Below are 16,354 nucleotides of genomic sequence, written 5' to 3' on the forward strand. Positions count from 1 at the left end.
AAAAGCCCCCTGGACCCCCTCCAAAGCACCCTGGACCCTCCAAATAGTGCCCTGGGCTTCCCCCAGAAAGCTCCGCAGACCCCCCAAGAAGCCCCCAGACCCCCACAGAGCCCCCTGGGCCCCGCCAGACCGCAGTGTCCCCCTGTCCCCAGGGCCTCAGCTTCCACCTGGCCGCGGTGCTGCTCTCCCTGGGCCTCATCACCTATGCCGAGCACGGTCAGTGCCAGCCCTTTAAGGGGCGGGGCTGGGGTGGGGCAAATGGGAGGGGCTTAGTGGATGGGCTTTAAAGGTGGGTGTGGCCTAAAAATGTGGGTGGGGCTACAAGTGGGTGGAGCCTGCAGTGATGGGCAGAGCTATAAGGGTGCAGGTGAAGTCTGCAGCGATGGGCGGGGCTATGTGGCTGTGGGTGGAGCCTGCCATAATGGACAGGGCTATAAGGAGTGGGTGGAGCCTACTGTGATGGGCAGGACTGTGTGGGTGGAGCATGCAGTGATGGGCGGGGCTTGTAGGGTGTGGGTGGAGCCTGCATCGATGGGCGGGGCTATGAGGGGTATGGGCTGCAGTGATGGGTGGAGCTATAAGGGGTGGGTGGAGCCTATAATTATGGGTGGGTGGGGCTATAAGGGTATGGGTGGAGCCTGCAGTGATGGGCAGTGCTATGAGGATGTGGGTGGAGCTTGCAGTGATGGGCAGGACTATTAAGAGGGTGTGACCTGCAGCAATGGGTGGGGTTATAAGGGGTGGGTGGAGCCTGCAGTGATGGGCGGGGCTGTAGGGGTGGGGATTTGGGGGTTACTCGGGGCTCTCTGAGGGGTTTGGGGTCCCGCAGATGCTGTGGGTGTGGGGGGGTGAACAAGGGGGATTTGGGGCGTCCCTGAAATTTTTGGTGTCCTACAGACGCTGTGGGTGTGGGGGGTGAACAGGGATGTTGAGGGTCCCTGCAGAGGTTTTGAGGTCCCTGAGGTTTCTGGGCTCCTGCAGACGCTGTGGGTGCGGGCTCTGAACGGGGCCCTGGGCGCCCTGGCCCTGTTCCACCTGTCCTACCTGGGCGCCCTATTCGATGTGGAGGCTGAGGATGCCGTGGAGGAGCAGGTGGGACCCCCGAGCCCCCCGAGGTTTGGGGTCGCCATTGGGAGCGCCCTGACGCCATCTCGCCCCTCAGGGCTACGGCATGGCCTACACGGTGCGCAAGTGGTCCGAGCTGAACTGGGCCAGCCACTGGGTGACGCTGGGCTGCTGGGTGCTGGCCCGGCTGCTGCGCTGAGGCTCTGCGAGGCCACTGGGAGCCACCGGGGGCAAACTGGGAACACTGGGAGCACCTGGGCACGCCTGGGAGGACCGGGCGCCACAGAGAGCGCAGCCGCTCCGCCCCGCCGGAAGCGCCTTTCGATGGTCCCAACTTCTGCTCCGGGGGGTTTCCCGCCCTTTCTCGGGCGGAAGTGGCGCCGCGCGGCCGCTCTGGGACCAATAAAGCCTCGCCTCGATGGTTCTTGTCAATCATTCCTGGGTGGCCAATGGGAGCGCTAGAGGCGGTGCATGCGCGGACGGCTTGGGGGTGTGGCGCCCCCTGGCGATGGCGCGGAGTCAAAGCTTTGACCAAAAATCCTCTTAATTCACCTCAAAAACGCGCGGGGGGGACCCTATGGCCCCTATAGGGACTGGAGGGGACCCTATAGCCCCCGAGGGCGAGGGAGAGCGGCCATAGGTCTCCTATGGGGACCAGGAGTATCCCTGAGTCCCCTATAGGGATTGGGGGGGAGGGTCCCTATAGCCCCCAGGAGAGGGAGGGTCCATATGGCCCCCATAGGGACTGAGGGGGAGGGTCCATATGGATGCTATAGGGCCCGGGAGGGAGGGTCCATATGGATCCTATAAGGCCCAGGGGGTCGCTCGGAGCCATCAGGTGCCCTTGGCCTTGCTGGGAGACCTGCAAGAGAGAGAGACCCTGAGGGACCCTATGGATCCTGTAGGGCCCGGGGAGCTCCACGGGGGTCTATAGGGGCTGGGAGAGCTCTGTGGGATCCACTATGGCCGCGGGCAGTCCCCTATGGATCCTGTACAGCCCTGGGCAGTCCCCCATGGATCCTGTACAGCCCCGGGCAGTCCCCTATGGATCCTGTACAGCTCTGGGCTGTCCCCTATGGATCCCACACGGCCCTGGGGGGCTCTTGTGGCATCCGGGGAGAGTACCTATGGATGCTGTATGGCCTGTGAAATGTCCCCTATGAATTCTATATGGCCCCGGGCAGCCCCCCATGGCTCCCAGCCCGTGTTAGTGTGTTAGTGCCCCCCCCACACGCGCTTTAACCAAATCCGCCTTTATTAGCCCCAAAGCTCGTTAAAAACGCGCCCGGCCCCTCCCCCCTACAAAATCTGTACATCCGGCCCCTCCCCCACCGGGCGGGGGGCTGGGGGGGGAGGGGATCCCCACAGGGGGGGCGGGGTCCCAATGAGCCCCTCATTAACCTCTGACCTCATTAATCTCCACCTCAGGGTCCCCCAGCACCCAAATCGCCTTAATGAGCTGCCCATAATTAATGAGTCTCTGCAGGTCCCTAAGGAGCCTTAATGAGCCTTAACAAGCCCCCACCACCCAAACAAGGCCAAGATCAGGGTCCCGCCCCCTCTGCTGACCCTGGGGACCCCTGAGCTCCTCCACCACCCTAACAAGCCCTAATGAGCCTAATAAGCCTAATGAGCCCTAATGAGCCTAATGAGCCCCTGCCACCTGCTGGACCTTCACCTGCTGACCCCTCACCTGCCGACCTCTCAGCGGGTTCCCTCACTGCTGACCCCTCACCTGGGCACCCTCACCTGACGGCCCCTCACTGCTGACCCCTCACCTGGGCACCCTCACTGCTGACCTGACCCCTCACCTGCCGACCCCTCAGTCGGGTCCCCGCCCCGCTCGCGGCCCCCCGTCCCCTCCCCGTCCCGGTGGCCCCCGGCTGTCCCCAGGGCTCCCTAGGGCCCCACTGACTTGCCGCCGTCCTGGCCGCGGTGGCCGGCCTGGCCGCGGGGCCGCCCGTAGAGCACCACGGCGGCCAGCACCATGGCGGTGCCGGCCAGGAAGGGCGCGCGCGGCCGGAAGCCGAAGAGGTGCGCCGAGGCGGCCGTGGAGGCCAGGATGGACAGCGCCGTGGCGAAGCCCTTGAGGATGTTGTCGGCGTAGCGGACCACCACGGCCACCAGCAGCCCCCCGGCCGCCTGGTTGACCACCACGGCCCACACGGCGCCGTTGTAGCCGTAGAAGAAGCCGAGCGCGGCCACGGCCGGGCCCTCGGCGGCCAGCATGGCGCCCAGCCCCACGGCCGTGCCCACGGCGCCCAGCTGCACGTTGCGCAGCCAGATGGAGCCGCCCGAGCGCTTCAGCAGCCGCTCGAAGTAGACGCCGGCGAAGCCCGAGGACAGGCAGGAGGCGGCCACGGCCGCCAGCCCCACGGCGTAGCTCTGCGCCGGCCCCTCGGGGCCCGCGGACGGCGCCAGCGCCGCCGGAGGGGGCACGGCCCGCGCCTGCTCCGCCTGCACCAGCGCCACCCCCGCGAAGAGCAGCGCCAGCGACAGCCACTGCAGCCGCGACAGCGCCGTGCCCAGCAGCAGCACCGAGAACAGCGCCGTGGTCAGGATCTTCAGCTGGTACGTCACCTGCGGGGACGGGGGGGACAGGGACAGTCAGTCACCTGGGGACAGGGATGGGGACAGGGACATGGAGACAGGGAAACTGGGACAGTCAGCTGGGGACAGGAAGATGGGGACAGGGACATGGGGACAGTCAGCTGGGGACAGGGACAGTCACCTGCAGGGACGGGGATAGGGTCACCTGGAGACAGGAATATGGGGACAGTCACCTGGGGACAGAGACAGTCACCTGGGAGGACAGCGGGGACAGAGACAGGAACAGTTACCTGGGGACAGGGATGGGCACATGGGGACAGTCACTGCAGACAAGGATGGGGACATGGGGACAGGGAAATGGGGACAGTCACTTTCGGGGAGAGGGACAGTCACTGGGGGACAGAGGGGACAGGGACATGGGGACAGCTGCGACAGTCACCTGGGGGACAGTGAGAGAGGGATGGGGTCACCTGCAAGATGGGGACACAGTGACACATGGGGACAAGAACACGTGAGGAAAGGGTCACCTGTGGGGACAGGGACACCTGTGGGAACAGGGTCATGTGGGGACAGGGACAGGATCTGCAGCTGGCATGTCACCTGTGGGACAGCAGGGACAGGGTCACGTGGGGGCGGGGACACCTTGGGACAAGGGCAGGGATGATAACAGGGTCACCTGGGGGGACAGGGTCACCTGCAGGACACAGACACAGGTGTGGCAACAGGGACACGGGCACAGGGACACACATACTGTCACCAGCAGGGACAACAGGGACATGGAACCTGGGCATCGTCACAGGGATACAAGGACAGGGACACGGTAACTGTGACTGTCACAAGGACATGTGGATAAGGACACCATGACTGTCACAGGGACATGGGGACAGGGACACGGTGACTATCACAGGGACACTGTGGCTGTCACAGGGACACGGACACAGGAACAGCACCACGGTCCCCAAGGTCCCCGAGTTCATCACCTCCCCATGTGCCACCTCCCCCCATGTGCCACCCATCCCCACGTGCCACCCGTCCCCGTGTGCCAGCTGTCCCCACGTGCCACCCGTCCCTGTGTGCCAGCTGTCCCCTGTCCCACCTGGAAGGTGGCGGCGGGCAGGTTGGAGATGGCCACGTACTGCAGGTTGTTCTGCAGGGTGTAGATGAGGGAGGGGACAGCCAGGCGCAGCGTGTCCCCAAACTGTCCCACCACGGCCTCGTGCAGCGTCACCGCCGTCTGCCGGACACTGCCTGGGGGGACAGGGCTCAGCGACAGGGACGTGGCCCGGGCTGGCCACGGCCACTCCGTCCCTGTCACCCCCCACCGCGACTGCCCCACATGTCACCTTCATCCCTCCAACGTCCCCAGCGTCCCCTGTGTCTTCACCGTGTGACACCTCCCAAGTCCCCTCCCGGTCCCTCGTGTCCCCTTTGTGTCCCCATCCCCTCAGCCTGTGCTCACCTCAGAGCTGGAGGATGGCACAGCACCAGGTGTGGCCCTGTCCCCTCCGTGTCCCCAGTGTCCCCAAAATCCCCAGTGTCCCTGTGTCCCCAGTGTCCCGGTGTCGCCGTGTCCCTACCCCGGTGCTGGATGAGCAGCAGCAGCAGGCAGGCGCTGCCCTTCATGGCCTCGGCCATCACCACGGCGGTGGTGGGCAGGAAGCGCTCCCCGGGCAGCGTGCGCACGTAGCGGATGCTGAGCACCAGCGACGCGTTCTGCAGCACCAGCACGCCCAGGCTGGCGTATTTCACCCGCCACGACACTGCGGGGACACCGGGGGTCACTGAGGGATGGGGGGACACCGAGCTGAGCCCCCCTGAGCCCCCCCAGGCTGGCATACTTCACCCACCACGACACTGTGGGGACACCAGGGGTCACCGGGGGACAGGGGGAACCCAGGCTGAGCCCCCCTGAACGGGAACTCCCCCTGCCGTGACACTGCAGGGACACCGAGGGTCACTGAAGGGGAGGGGACCCCGGGCTGAGCCCCCCTGAGCCCCCCAGGATGAGAACTTCACCCGCCACGACACTGTGGGGACACTGGGGGGTCACAAGGGGACAGGGGGACCCCTGGCTGAGTCTCCCTGAGCCCCCGATCCCTCCGGGATGGGAACTCCCCCCGCCGGGACACCTGGGGGGTCACCCGGGGTCCCACGGCGGGACCCCCCCTCACACACTCCGGACCCCCCGGACCTGCCCCAAAGCCCCGCCCACCCACGACCCCTCTGCCACGACTGCCCCGCGCCCCCCACCCGTCGCGGGCCCCGCGGAGTCTCCGGAGCCTCCCCCGTCCACCACCCCCGGGGCCGCCATGGTGGCACCTGCACAGGACTTCCGCTTCCGGCCACGCCGCGGCTCCGCCCACAGAGGGGGAGCGGCTCCACCCCCACTCTGTCCAGCCAATCCCCGCGCGCATTTTCATACGGCGCCCCGCCCCTTCAGCCAGCCGGACCAATCAGAGCTCGCCTAGCACGCTTCCCTCCGCCGATTCGCGCTGTTTCCACCTCTCTCCCCGTAAGCCACGCCTCCTTAACCCACAGACCAATCGCCGCTCTCCTCACCACTCACACCCCCTTTAGGCTCCGCCCAGCACTCTCACCACCTCCCCCTCTCCAAACCCACCAATCCCCGCCCGCCTTCCTCACGCGTCGCCCAATCAGCGTCCGCTGGCGGCAGGGCCGCAGCCAATCAGCAGCGGCGGCGCTCGGCGCGCCGGTGCATTCCAAGATGGCGGCGGTGCCGGGCGGGTCGCGGCGCTGGGATCCCGCGGCGCTGGGGCTGGACCCGTCCTGGCGCCTCACGGCCTACGGCGAACTGCGCGGCTGAGGCTGCAAAGTCCCGCAGGAGACGCTGCTCAAACTCCTGGCGGGACTGGAGGGGCAGCGCCCGGGAGGAGGAGGCGGAGGGGACGGGGCGGAAGCGGAGAGCGGCGGGGCCCCGGCGCTGGGTGAGAGAGCGAAGAGCCCGAGGGCTGAGGGAGCCTGAGGGGCCTCGGGGAGCCCTCGGACGGGGGGCTTGGGGGGTCCAGGGGGAGCCAGGAGGGCTCGGGGCGGGCTCAGGGTCACGGCGGGGGCGCTGAGGAGTCTCAGGGGCTTGGGGGAGCCCTCAGAGGGGGCGCTGAGGGGCCTTGGGGGGGCCCGGATCCGCGTTCCCCTCCCCATCCGGGTCTGCCCCGAGCCTGGGTCCCCCATCCCCGGCGGGGGCTGTGCTGCCATGAGGGGCTCCGTGCCCCCCCGTGATGGGCTCGGTGCCCCCTTCGTGCCCCCCCGTGATGGGCTCGGTGCCCCCCTCGTGCCCCCCGTGATGGGCTTGGTGCCCCCACTGAGGGCTCAGTGCCCCCTCTCATGCCCCCCATGATGGGCTCAGTGCCCCCGTTGTGCCCCCCATGAGGGGCTCGGTGGCCCCCTGAGCTCTCGGTGCCCCCCTGGTGCCCCCCTGATCCCTTGGTGCCCCTCGGTGCCCGCAGGCATCGGGCTGGACTCGTGTGTGATCCCGCTGCGGCACGGGGGGCTCTCGCTGGTGCAGACCACCGACTTCTTCTACCCCATCATCGATGACCCCTACATGATGGTACCCCCAAAATACCCCCTGTAACTCAAAACCCCCACTGGGACCCCAAAATCACCCCCTGGGACACCAGAAATAGCCCCTGCACCTCAAAATCACCCCGGGACCCCAGAAATACCCTCTGCCCCCCAAAACCTCCCTGGGACTCCACAAATACCCCCTTGCACCCCAAAATCAGCCCTGGGGACCCCCCAGATCCTATCAGGAGTCTTGGGAAACTCCAAATCCCTCCAGGGGTCCCCCCAATTCCCCCTGAGCTTCTTCCTCCCTCCTGGGACCCCCAGACCTTCCTGGGCCCCTCCCCAGATCCAATTGGGGTCCCCCAGTTCTACCCTGGACCCCCCAAACCCCACCCTGAGCATTCCAAATCCTTTCAGGCCCCCCAAATTCCGTCTGCAGACCCCCAAATCCCCCCTGAGAACCCCAAATCTCCTTGTAGCTTCCCCACTCATATTCCTGGGTCCCCCAAGCCCTCCTTGCCCCGCCAAAACCCCCACAAGATCCTTTAGCCCTCTCCTGGGCCTCCCAAATCCTCCCGAGGGGCCCCAAAATCCTCTTGTGACCCCGCCAGTTCTGTGCCAGGCTCCCTAAACCCCAACTTGGGCTTCCCCAAATTCCCCCTGGAGACCCCCCACTCCCATCCTGGGCACCCCTAATCCCCCTGGGTACCCCAAATCCCACCCTGGGCACCCCAAATCCCCCCTGGGAGCCTCCAAATCCCATCCTGGGTACCCCAAATCCCATCCTGAGGACCCCAAATCCCACCCTGAGGACCTCAAACCCCCCTGGAGAGCCCCCCCAGTCCCATCCTGGGCACCCCAATTCCCCCTGGGGACCCCAAATCCCACCTGGGGGCCTCCAAGTCTCACTTGGAGACCCAAAATCCCCCCTGGGGAGCCCCTAGTCCCATCCTGGGCACGCCAAATCCCCCCTGGGCACCCCAATTCCCCCTGGGAACCTCCAAATGCCACCCTGAGGACCCTAAATCCCCCCTGGGGACCCCAAATTCCCCCAAGGACCCCCAAATCCCCCCTGGGGACCCCAAATCCACTCAGAACCCCTCAGTCCCATCCTCGCCACTCCAAATCCCCTTTGGACCCCACGGATTTGATACCAAGGCCCCCAAACTCCACCTTGAACCCCTCCTCCAATCCCACTTTGGGCCCCCCAAACACCATCAGGGTCCCCCAATCCTGTCCTGGACCCCCCCAAATCCCATTTTGAACCCCCCAGTCCTGTCCGAGACCCCCCAAGCCCCTCCCCCGTTTCAGGGCCGCATCGCCTGCGCCAACGTCCTGAGCGACCTGTACGCCATGGGGGTGACAGAGTGTGACAATGTCCTGATGCTCCTCAGCGTCAGCCAGCGCATGAGCGAGGAGGTGACAGGGACAGGGACATGGGGGGGACAGGGACACAGCCTGGGTGTGACAATGTACTGGTGCTGCTGAGTGAGGAGGTGACAGGGAGAGGGACGTGGGGGGGACTCAGAGACGTGGTGGGGGACACTGTGGGGACAGCAGACATGGGGGGACACAGGTGTGTGGCAGGGGCAGAATGGTGACAGGGACAGCCAGGGCGACAGAATGGAGGGGACACAAGGTCACTGTGCCAGGGTGACAGTGACAACAGGCAGCGCAGGGACACTGGGTCATGGGGGGCACATGGCAGTGACACTGACAGGGGAGGGGGCTCGCAGTGACTCTGGGGACAGGGGACAGGGGGGTGGCAGGGATGAGTGTGACAGGTGTGTTGAGGGGGCAGGAGTGAGTCACAGGGACACGAGGGGGTGACAGGGACACTGAGGGGGTGACAGTGACACAGGGGTGATGGGACACTGGGGGGGTGAGAGGGCACTGGGAGGTGACAGTGACACAGGGGTGATGAGACACTGGGGGGGTGAGAGGGCACTGGGAGGTGACAGTGACACAGGGGTGACAGGGCCGGTGGTGTCCCCCCAGGAGAGGGACAAGGTGATGCCGCTGATCATCCAGGGCTTCCGGGACGCAGCCGAGGACGGGGGGACGTCGGTGACGGGGGGACAGACCGTGCTCAACCCCTGGGTCATCGTGGGGGGCGTGGCCACCGCCGTCTGCCAATCCAGCGAGTTCATCATGTGAGTCATGGGCAGGATGATGGGCAGGGCCACTGCATGCTGTCAATCATTGGTGTGGTGGGAGGGGCCACCGTCACCTGTCAATCATTCGCACAGTAGGAGGGGCCACTGCCACCTGCCAATCACTGGTGTGATGGGAGGGGCCACTGTCTCCTGTCAATCATTGGTGTGGTGGGAGGGGCCACTGTCACCTGTCAATCATTGGCACAGTAGGAGGGGCCACTGCCACCTGCCAATCACTGGTGTGGGGGTGGGACCACTGTCACTTGTCAATCATTGGTGTGGGGGTGGAACCTCTGTCTCCTGTCAATCATTGCTGTGGTGGGAGGAGCCACTGTCTCCTGTCGATCATTTCTGAGTGGGAGGGGCAGGGCCTGGGGGAGGGTCAGTGCTGCCAATGAAAGCCATCATTGGAGTGGTGGGTGGGACTTGGGAGGGGGTGTGGTCATGGTCATGTGTCAATCAAGTGAGATTGCCATGAGTGGTGGGTGGGGCTTGGGGACAGGTGGTGCCATTGCTGTCAATCAGGTGGATTTGTCATTTGAGTGACAGGCAGGGCTTGGGTGGGGTTTGGGGACATGGGGCGGGGTTTGGGACATGGGGCGGGGTTTGCGGGGGGCGGGGCCTGGGGCCGGGGCGTGTCCCATGCTGACCCCAGCCCCGGACAGGCCGGACAGTGCCGTGCCTGGGGACGTGCTGGTGCTGACCAAGCCCCTGGGGACACACATGGCTGTCACTGCCCACCAGTGGCTGGACATGGTGAGTGACACCGCGGGCACCTGGGTGGGGCCACAAGGGACAGGGGACCTCAGACGGGTCTGGGACACCCAGGTGTCCCCAGGGAAGCCACAACAGGACTGAAATCCACCTGAGATGTCCCCAGTGGCACCCCAAAGCCCCCCCAGTGTCCCCAAAGGGACCCTGAGCTGTCCCCAAGGTGTCCCTGACGCTGTCCCCCCCTGTCCCCGCAGCCCGAGCGCTGGAACAAGATCAAGCTGGTGGTGACACGCGAGGAGGTGGAGCTGGCCTACCAGGAGGCCGTGGCCAGCATGGCCACCCTGAACCGCACCGGTGCGTGACCCTGGAGACAAAGGCCACCCACAGGGACCCAGGGGGTCTCCAGAGTCATCCTGGGGGGGCCATAGGCCCCTAAGTGATCGGGGGGTTCCTAAAGCCACCCCAGATGTCCCCTAGGCCACCCTAGGGTTGGCCAAAGCCACTCCAGATGTCCCCAGAGCCACCCCAGGGATCCCCTGAGCCACTGCAGGGAGCACAAAGCCACCGGGGGAGTCCCTAAAGCCACTGCAGGGTGTTCCTAGGTCAGGCTGGGTGTCCCCAAAGCCCCCCTTGAGTGTCCCCACACTGGGGGTGGCTGTGTGAGGTCACACGGTGTTCCCCCGCCACGGGGTCCATGTGAGGTGACACGGTGTTCCTCCCCGAGGTGACACTGCCTCCCCTGAGGTGACAATGTTCCCTGAGCTGGCACTGTTCCCCTGCAATAGCAGGGAGCTGTGTGAGGTGACACTGCCTCCTGAGCTGGCACTGTTCCCTGAGCTGTTCCTGCCCCCTGAGGTGGCACTGTCCCCTGTGCTCTCCTTGACACCCAGTGGTAGGGAGCTGTGTGAGTGGGCTGTGTGGGCTGTCCCTGTCCCCTGACGTGTCCCCTCCTGTCCCCAGCAGCAGGGGACTGTGTGGGCTGTCGCTGTCCCTGTCCCCTGAGGTGTCCATGTCCCTTGAGATGTCCCTGTCCCCTGAGGTGTCCCCTGTTGTCCCTGTTCCCTGAGGTGTCCCTGTCCCCTGAGGTGTCCCGGTCCCCTGAGGTGTCCATGTCCCCTGAGCTGTCCCTGTCCCCTGAGGTGTCCCCTGCTGTCCATGTCCTCTGAGGTGTCCCTGTCCCCTGAGGTGTCCCCTGCTGTCCCTGTTCTCTGAGGTGTCCTTGTCCCCTGAGCTGTCCCTGTCCCCTGAGCTGTCCATGTCCCCTGAGGTGTCCCTGTCCCCTGAGCTGTCCCTGTTCCCCTGAGCTGTCCCCGTCCCCTGAGGTGTCCCCTGCTGTCCATGTCCCCTGAGGTGTCCCTGTCCCCTGAGCTGTCCCTGTCCCCTGAGCTGTCCCTGTTCCCCTGAGCTGTCCCCGTCCCCTGAGCTGTCCCTGTCTCCTGCTCTCCCTGTCCCCTGAGCTGTCCCTGTCCCCTGAGATGTCCCCTGCTGTCCCCAGCGGCAGGGCTGATGCGAGCCTTCGGGGCGCACGCGGCCACCGACGTGACGGGTTTCGGGGTGCTGGGACACGCGCGGGCGCTGGCGGCGCAGCAGCGCCTGGACGTGGCCTTCGTCATCCACAACCTGCCCATCATCGCCTGCATGGCCGCCGTCAGCCGGGCCTGCGGGGGCCGCGGGGGGCTGCTGCAGGGCACCGCCCCTGAGACCTCGGGTACGGCCCCAAAAACGGGATTGGGGACCCCAAAAATGGCACTGGGGCACTGGGAATGGGACTGGGGGCACTGCTGCAGGGCACCGCCCCTGAGACCTCGGGTACGGCCCCAAAAACGAGACTGGGGACCCCAAAAATGGGACTGGGGGCACTGGGAATGGGAATGGGGACACTGCTGCAGGGCACCGCCCCCGAGACCTTGGGTATGGCCCCAAAAATGGGATTGGAGACCCCAAAAACGGGACTGGGGGCACTGGGAATGGCATTGGGGACACTGGGAATGGGATTGGGGGCACTGGGAATGATACTGGGGGCACTGCTGCAGGGCACCGCCCCCGAGACATCGGGTACGGCCTGGGGAACCTCAAAAACGGGATTGGGAACCCCAAAGATTGGATTTGGGACCCTAAAAATGGGAATGGGGGCACTTCTGCAGGGCACTGCTCCTGAGACATCGAGTACGGCCCCAAAATGGGGGTGGGGACCCCAAAAATGGGATTGGAGGCCCTGGGAATGGGACTGGGGGCACTGGGAATGGGAAAAAGTGCCCTGGAAATGGGATTAGGGACTCTGAAAATGGGACTGGGGAGCTCAAAAATGGGAAAAGGGGTGCTGGGGATGGGATTGGGTGCCCTGAAAATTGGATTGGGAACTCCGAATAATGGGATTGAGTACCCCGAAAATGGGGTAGGGGGCACTGGGAATGGGATTGGGGACTCTGAAAATGGAATTGAGGAGCCTGGAATGGCAACAGGGGCACTGGGAATGGGATTGGTGAGCCCGAAAATGGGATTGGGGGTTCTGGGAATGGGGTTGGGGTTTCTGGAAATGGGATTGGGGACCCTGAAATGGGAATAGGAGCACTGGGAATGGGATTGGTGAGCCCAAAAATGGGAACAGGGGCTCTGGGAGTGGGATTGGGGAGCCTGGAGTGGGACTGGGGGTTCTGGGAATGGGGTTGGGGTTTCTGGAAATGGGATTGGGGACCCTGAAATGGGAATTCCCATTTCCCAGGAGCACTGGGAGTGGGACTGGGGAGCCTGAAAATGGGAACAGGGGCTCTGGGAATGGGGTTGGGGGTTCTGGGAGTGGGATTGGGGGTTCTGGGAATGGGATTGGGGAGCCCGAAAATGGCGGGGTCGATATGAGGGGCCCCTGGGTCATCCCGGCCAGCAGGGGGCGCTGTGCAGCGTGGCACGGCCCCCAGAAATGGGAAGAAAAATGGGGAGAGGAGCACTGAAAATGGGGCTGGGGACCCCAAAAATGGGAGAAGGGGCACCAAAAAAGGGGTGGAGGACCCTGAAAATGGGAAAAGGGACCCCAAAATTGAGGGGGGTGGGAATAAAGGGAACGATGGGTCCTCCCGGCCAGCAGGGTGCAGTGTGTGCAGTGGCAGCAGCCATAAAAAAGGGGTCAGGGAGGAGTTCAAAAATGATGGGGGAACCTAAAAATGAGGCTGGGAACCCTGGAAATGGAAAAAGGGGCACAAAAAATGGGGTGGGGGACGCTGAAAATGGGGTGAGGGATTCCAAAAGTGGGAAAAGGGATGCAGAAAATTGGGGGGGGTGGATTGAGGGGGCCAGCAGGGGGCGCTGTACATGGTGGCAGGAACCTGGAAACGGGATAAAATACCCCAAAAGTGGAATTAGGGGTGCTAAAAATGGGATAAGAGACCCCCAAAATGGGATAAGGGACCCTGAAAATGGGATAAGAGACCCCAGAAATGGAATTAGGGGTGCTAAAAATGGGATAAGAGATCTGAAAAATGGGAAAGAGGATCCCAAAAACGGGATAGGGAAGCCCAGAAACAGGATAAGGGACACTAAAAGTGGGGTGGGGACCCCAAAAACGGGATAAGGAACATTAAAAACAGGATAAGGGACCCTAAAATTGTGGAGGGCTCTGATAAGGGGGGGAATGGGGGCACGTTGGATCAGCTCTGGCAGCAGGACCTTGGAAATGGGGAAAAAAAGCCCAAAAATGGGAAAGGGGAGGGGAAAAGGGGGGATGGGGGGGAAAGGATCCCAAAAACAGAGTGACCTCCAAAAATGGAGGGAGGGATCCCAAAAATGAGGGATGCCAAAAATGGGGGGAGGGATCCCAAAATTGCTGGGAAGGACCCCAAAAACGGAGGGAGGGATCCCACAATCAGAGAGTTATTCCCAACCTGGAAACGGGATAAAATACCCCAAAAGTGGAATTAGGGGTGCTAAAAATGGGATAAGAGACCCCCAAAATGGGATAAGGGACCCTGAAAATGGGATAAGAGACCCCAGAAATGGAATTAGGGGTGCTAAAAATGGGATAAGAGACCCCCAAAATGGGATAAGGGACCCTGAAAATGGGATAAGAGACCCCAGAAATGGAATTAGGGGTGCTAAAAATGGGATAAGAGATCTGAAAAATGGGAAAGAGGATCCCAAAAACGGGATAGGGAAGCCCAGAAACAGGATAAGGGACACTAAAAGTGGGGTGGGGACCCCAAAAACGGGATAAGGAACATTAAAAACAGGATAAGGGACCCTAAAATTGTGGAGGGCTCTGATAAGGGGGGGAATGGGGGCACGTTGGATCAGCTCTGGCAGCAGGACCTTGGAAATGGGGAAAAAAAGCCCAAAAATGGGAAAGGGGAGGGGAAAAGGGGGGATGGGGGGGAAAGGATCCCAAAAACAGAGTGACCTCCAAAAATGGAGGGAGGGATCCCAAAAATGAGGGATGCCAAAAATGGGGGGAGGGATCCCAAAATTGCTGGGAAGGACCCCAAAAACGGAGGGAGGGATCCCACAATCAGAGAGTTATTCCCCAAAAATGGCAGGAGAGATCCCCAAACTCAGTGTGGATGAAAATTTCCCCTCAATCCACATTTCCTGCCCGCCTGGGGTTTTGAGGTGCCCACGGTTTTGGGGTGCCCAGGTTTCAGGGTGCCCAGGGTTTTGGGGTGTTCTGGGGTGTTTTGAGGTATTTTGGAGTGGTTTTGGGTTGCCGGGGTTTTGGGGTGCCCAGAGTTCTGGGGTGTTTTGGGGATGGTTCTGGGGTGTTTTTGGGGTGTTTTTGGGGTGACACCCCCGTTCTTCCCCAGGGGGGCTGCTGGTGGTGCTGCCCCGCGCCCAGGCCGCGCGGTTCTGGGCTGGTTTTGGGATATTTTTGGGCTGGTTTTGGGGTGAGAGCCCCGTTTTCTCCCCAGGGGGGCTGCTGGTGGTGCTGCCCCGCGCCCAGGGCGCGCGGTTCTGGGCTGGTTTTGGGATATTTTTGGGCTGGTTTTGGGGTGAGAGTCCCGTTTTCTCCCTAGGGGGGCTGCTGGTGGTGCTGCCCCGCGCCCAGGCCGCGCGGTTCTGGGCTGGTTTTGGGATATTTTTGGGCTGGTTTTGGGGTGACAGCCCCGTTTTCTCCCCAGGGGGGCTGCTGGTGGTGCTGCCCCGTGCCCAGGCCGCGCGGTTCTGCGCGGAGCTGAAGGCGCCGGGGCGCGGCGCGGGGCTTCAGGCCTGGATCGTGGGCGTGGTGGAGAAGGGGCCCCGCGGCGCTCGGGTCATCGACAAACCCCGTGTGATCGAGGTGCCTCCCCGAGGGGCCCCCCAAAACCCCGAGAGCCCCGCCAGCCCCCCCCCAGAGCCACCCCGAGCCCCCTGCTAGGGAAGAGACCCCAAAAAAATCCCAAAACCCCCCGTGTGACGCCCCCCCCCAAAACCCCCCGTGGGGGTGGGGAGAGGCCGAGACCCCCCCTCAGTGAGGGGGGGGTTGGGGGGCTCCCGGTTTTGGGGGTGGTGGAAGGACCCCCCCCAGAAATGGGGCAATAAAAGAGATTTCAGATTAATTTGGGGGGCATTTATTGAGGGGGCAGGGCCCCAAAATCCCAGGGGGGCCCCAGGGGGGGTTTGGGGCTCCCCCACCTCGGACAGGATTTGGGGAGGTGGGAGGGGTGCCCAGTGGGGTTTTGTGGGGGGTCTGGGGGGGTTTTGGGGTTCCCTGGGAAGATTTTGGGGTTCCATGGGGGGGTTTTGAGTTGCCCCCCCCCAAATGATCCAATCTCTGCCGTGGATCCAGAGAGGAGATTCCCAGAGGAATATTTGGGGTTCCTAAGCCCCAAAACCCCAGGTTGAGGCTCCAGGAGGGTTTGGGGGGGTCCGGGGGGTGATTTTGGGGTGCTCCCCCCACACCTGATCCAATCCCTGCTGTAGATCCAGAGAGGGGATTCCCAGAGGATTATCTGGGGGTTTTTGGGGTCCCCCCTGGGTTGAGGCTCCTGGGAGTTTTGGGGTGACCCTGGGGGTGATTCTGGGGTGCCCTGGGGCTGTTTTTGGGGTGCTGGGGGGGTTTTGGGCCCCCCTCACTTGATGCAGTCCATGACGTGGATCTGCAGCGTGTCCATGTCCGGAGCCTTGTACTGGCACTTGGGGCAGCACAGGTCGGGCCCCTCCTCGGGGGGCGGCAGGAGCCCCGCAAAACCTGCGGGGGGACAGGGGAAGGGGCACAGTTAGGCCCTGCCCCTCCCCTCCACGGGGGATTTGGGGATCCCGGGCCCCCACTCTGTACTCACCCCCCGCTGGGGCCGGGGCTGGGGGTGGCTCCGAGTGGCGGTTGCGCATCTCCTCCAGACGGGCCCTGGGAAATGGGGGAATTTGGGGGGGGTTGGGGGGAT

At 63.7% G+C, this 16,354-nt stretch overlaps 4 protein-coding genes across 6 annotated transcripts in view; 2 read left to right on the forward strand and 2 right to left on the reverse strand.

Annotated features, from left to right (window-relative positions):
* PORCN (porcupine O-acyltransferase) overlaps positions 1–1,484 on the forward strand; it is a 7,801-nt gene extending 6,317 nt beyond the window's left edge. The window contains exons 9-11 of the mRNA XM_041407181.1: positions 153–238; positions 858–1,092; positions 1,163–1,484. Coding sequence (XP_041263115.1) covers positions 153–238; positions 858–1,092; positions 1,163–1,264 — 423 coding nt within the window. The 3' untranslated portion in view covers positions 1,265–1,484. The remainder of the gene's footprint in view (positions 1–152; positions 239–857; positions 1,093–1,162) is intronic.
* Positions 1,485–1,591: 107 nt separating this feature from the next.
* On the reverse strand, positions 1,592–5,951 carry SLC35A2 (solute carrier family 35 member A2). Of its 3 annotated transcripts, none has more exons than XM_041407173.1 (5): positions 5,866–5,951; positions 5,193–5,375; positions 4,712–4,863; positions 2,985–3,645; positions 1,592–1,927 (listed from the first exon to the last, which is right to left on the reverse strand). In XM_041407173.1, the coding sequence occupies exons 1-5, from the start codon at positions 5,924–5,926 to the stop codon at positions 1,836–1,838; spliced, it is 1,149 nt and encodes a 382-aa protein (XP_041263107.1). In that variant the 5' UTR covers positions 5,927–5,951; the 3' UTR covers positions 1,592–1,835. The 3 variants fall into 3 exon arrangements, with proteins under 3 accessions (XP_041263107.1, XP_041263106.1, XP_041263108.1); XM_041407172.1 differs by having other exon boundaries at positions 5,193–5,396; positions 5,866–5,937; XM_041407174.1 differs by having other exon boundaries at positions 1,758–1,927; positions 2,981–3,645; positions 5,193–5,396; positions 5,866–5,937.
* Positions 5,952–6,324: 373 nt separating this feature from the next.
* LOC121337218 (selenide, water dikinase 2-like) lies at positions 6,325–15,374 on the forward strand. Its single transcript, XM_041407171.1, has 8 exons — positions 6,325–6,560; positions 7,080–7,183; positions 8,452–8,559; positions 9,139–9,293; positions 9,962–10,052; positions 10,265–10,364; positions 11,506–11,718; positions 15,113–15,374. Exons 1-8 carry the CDS (start codon positions 6,341–6,343, stop codon positions 15,346–15,348), a joined length of 1,227 nt encoding a protein of 408 aa, XP_041263105.1. The 5' UTR covers positions 6,325–6,340; the 3' UTR covers positions 15,349–15,374.
* A 245-nt stretch (positions 15,375–15,619) lies between these two features.
* IKBKG (inhibitor of nuclear factor kappa B kinase regulatory subunit gamma) overlaps positions 15,620–16,354 on the reverse strand; it is a 9,412-nt gene continuing 8,677 nt past the window's right edge. Inside the window, exons 10-11 of the mRNA XM_041407182.1 lie at positions 16,253–16,317; positions 15,620–16,161 (exon numbers count right to left, since the gene is read on the reverse strand). Of these exons, the coding sequence (XP_041263116.1) occupies positions 16,043–16,161; positions 16,253–16,317 (184 nt within the window). The 3' untranslated portion in view covers positions 15,620–16,042. The remainder of the gene's footprint in view (positions 16,162–16,252; positions 16,318–16,354) is intronic.

This window comes from Onychostruthus taczanowskii, unplaced genomic scaffold, assembly GCF_017590055.1.
Source record: "Onychostruthus taczanowskii isolate IOZ18803 unplaced genomic scaffold, ASM1759005v1 scaffold257, whole genome shotgun sequence".
Lineage (NCBI taxonomy): Eukaryota > Metazoa > Chordata > Aves > Passeriformes > Passeridae > Onychostruthus > Onychostruthus taczanowskii.

Excerpts from the sequence above, each read along its gene's own strand:
- SLC35A2 (XM_041407172.1), bottom strand. The coding sequence starts at position 5,926 with ATGGCGGCCCCGGGGGTGGTGGACGGGGGAGGCTCCGGAGACTCCGCG. Across the intron at positions 5,397-5,865 it reads CTCCGCGGGGCCCGCGACGG|TGACCCCCGGTGTCCCCGCA; the intron begins GTGGGGGGCGCG and ends CCCATCCCTCAG. Across the intron at positions 1,928-2,984 it reads CCACCGCGGCCAGGACGGCG|GTCTCCCAGCAAGGCCAAGG; the intron begins GCAAGTCAGTGG and ends TCTCTCTTGCAG.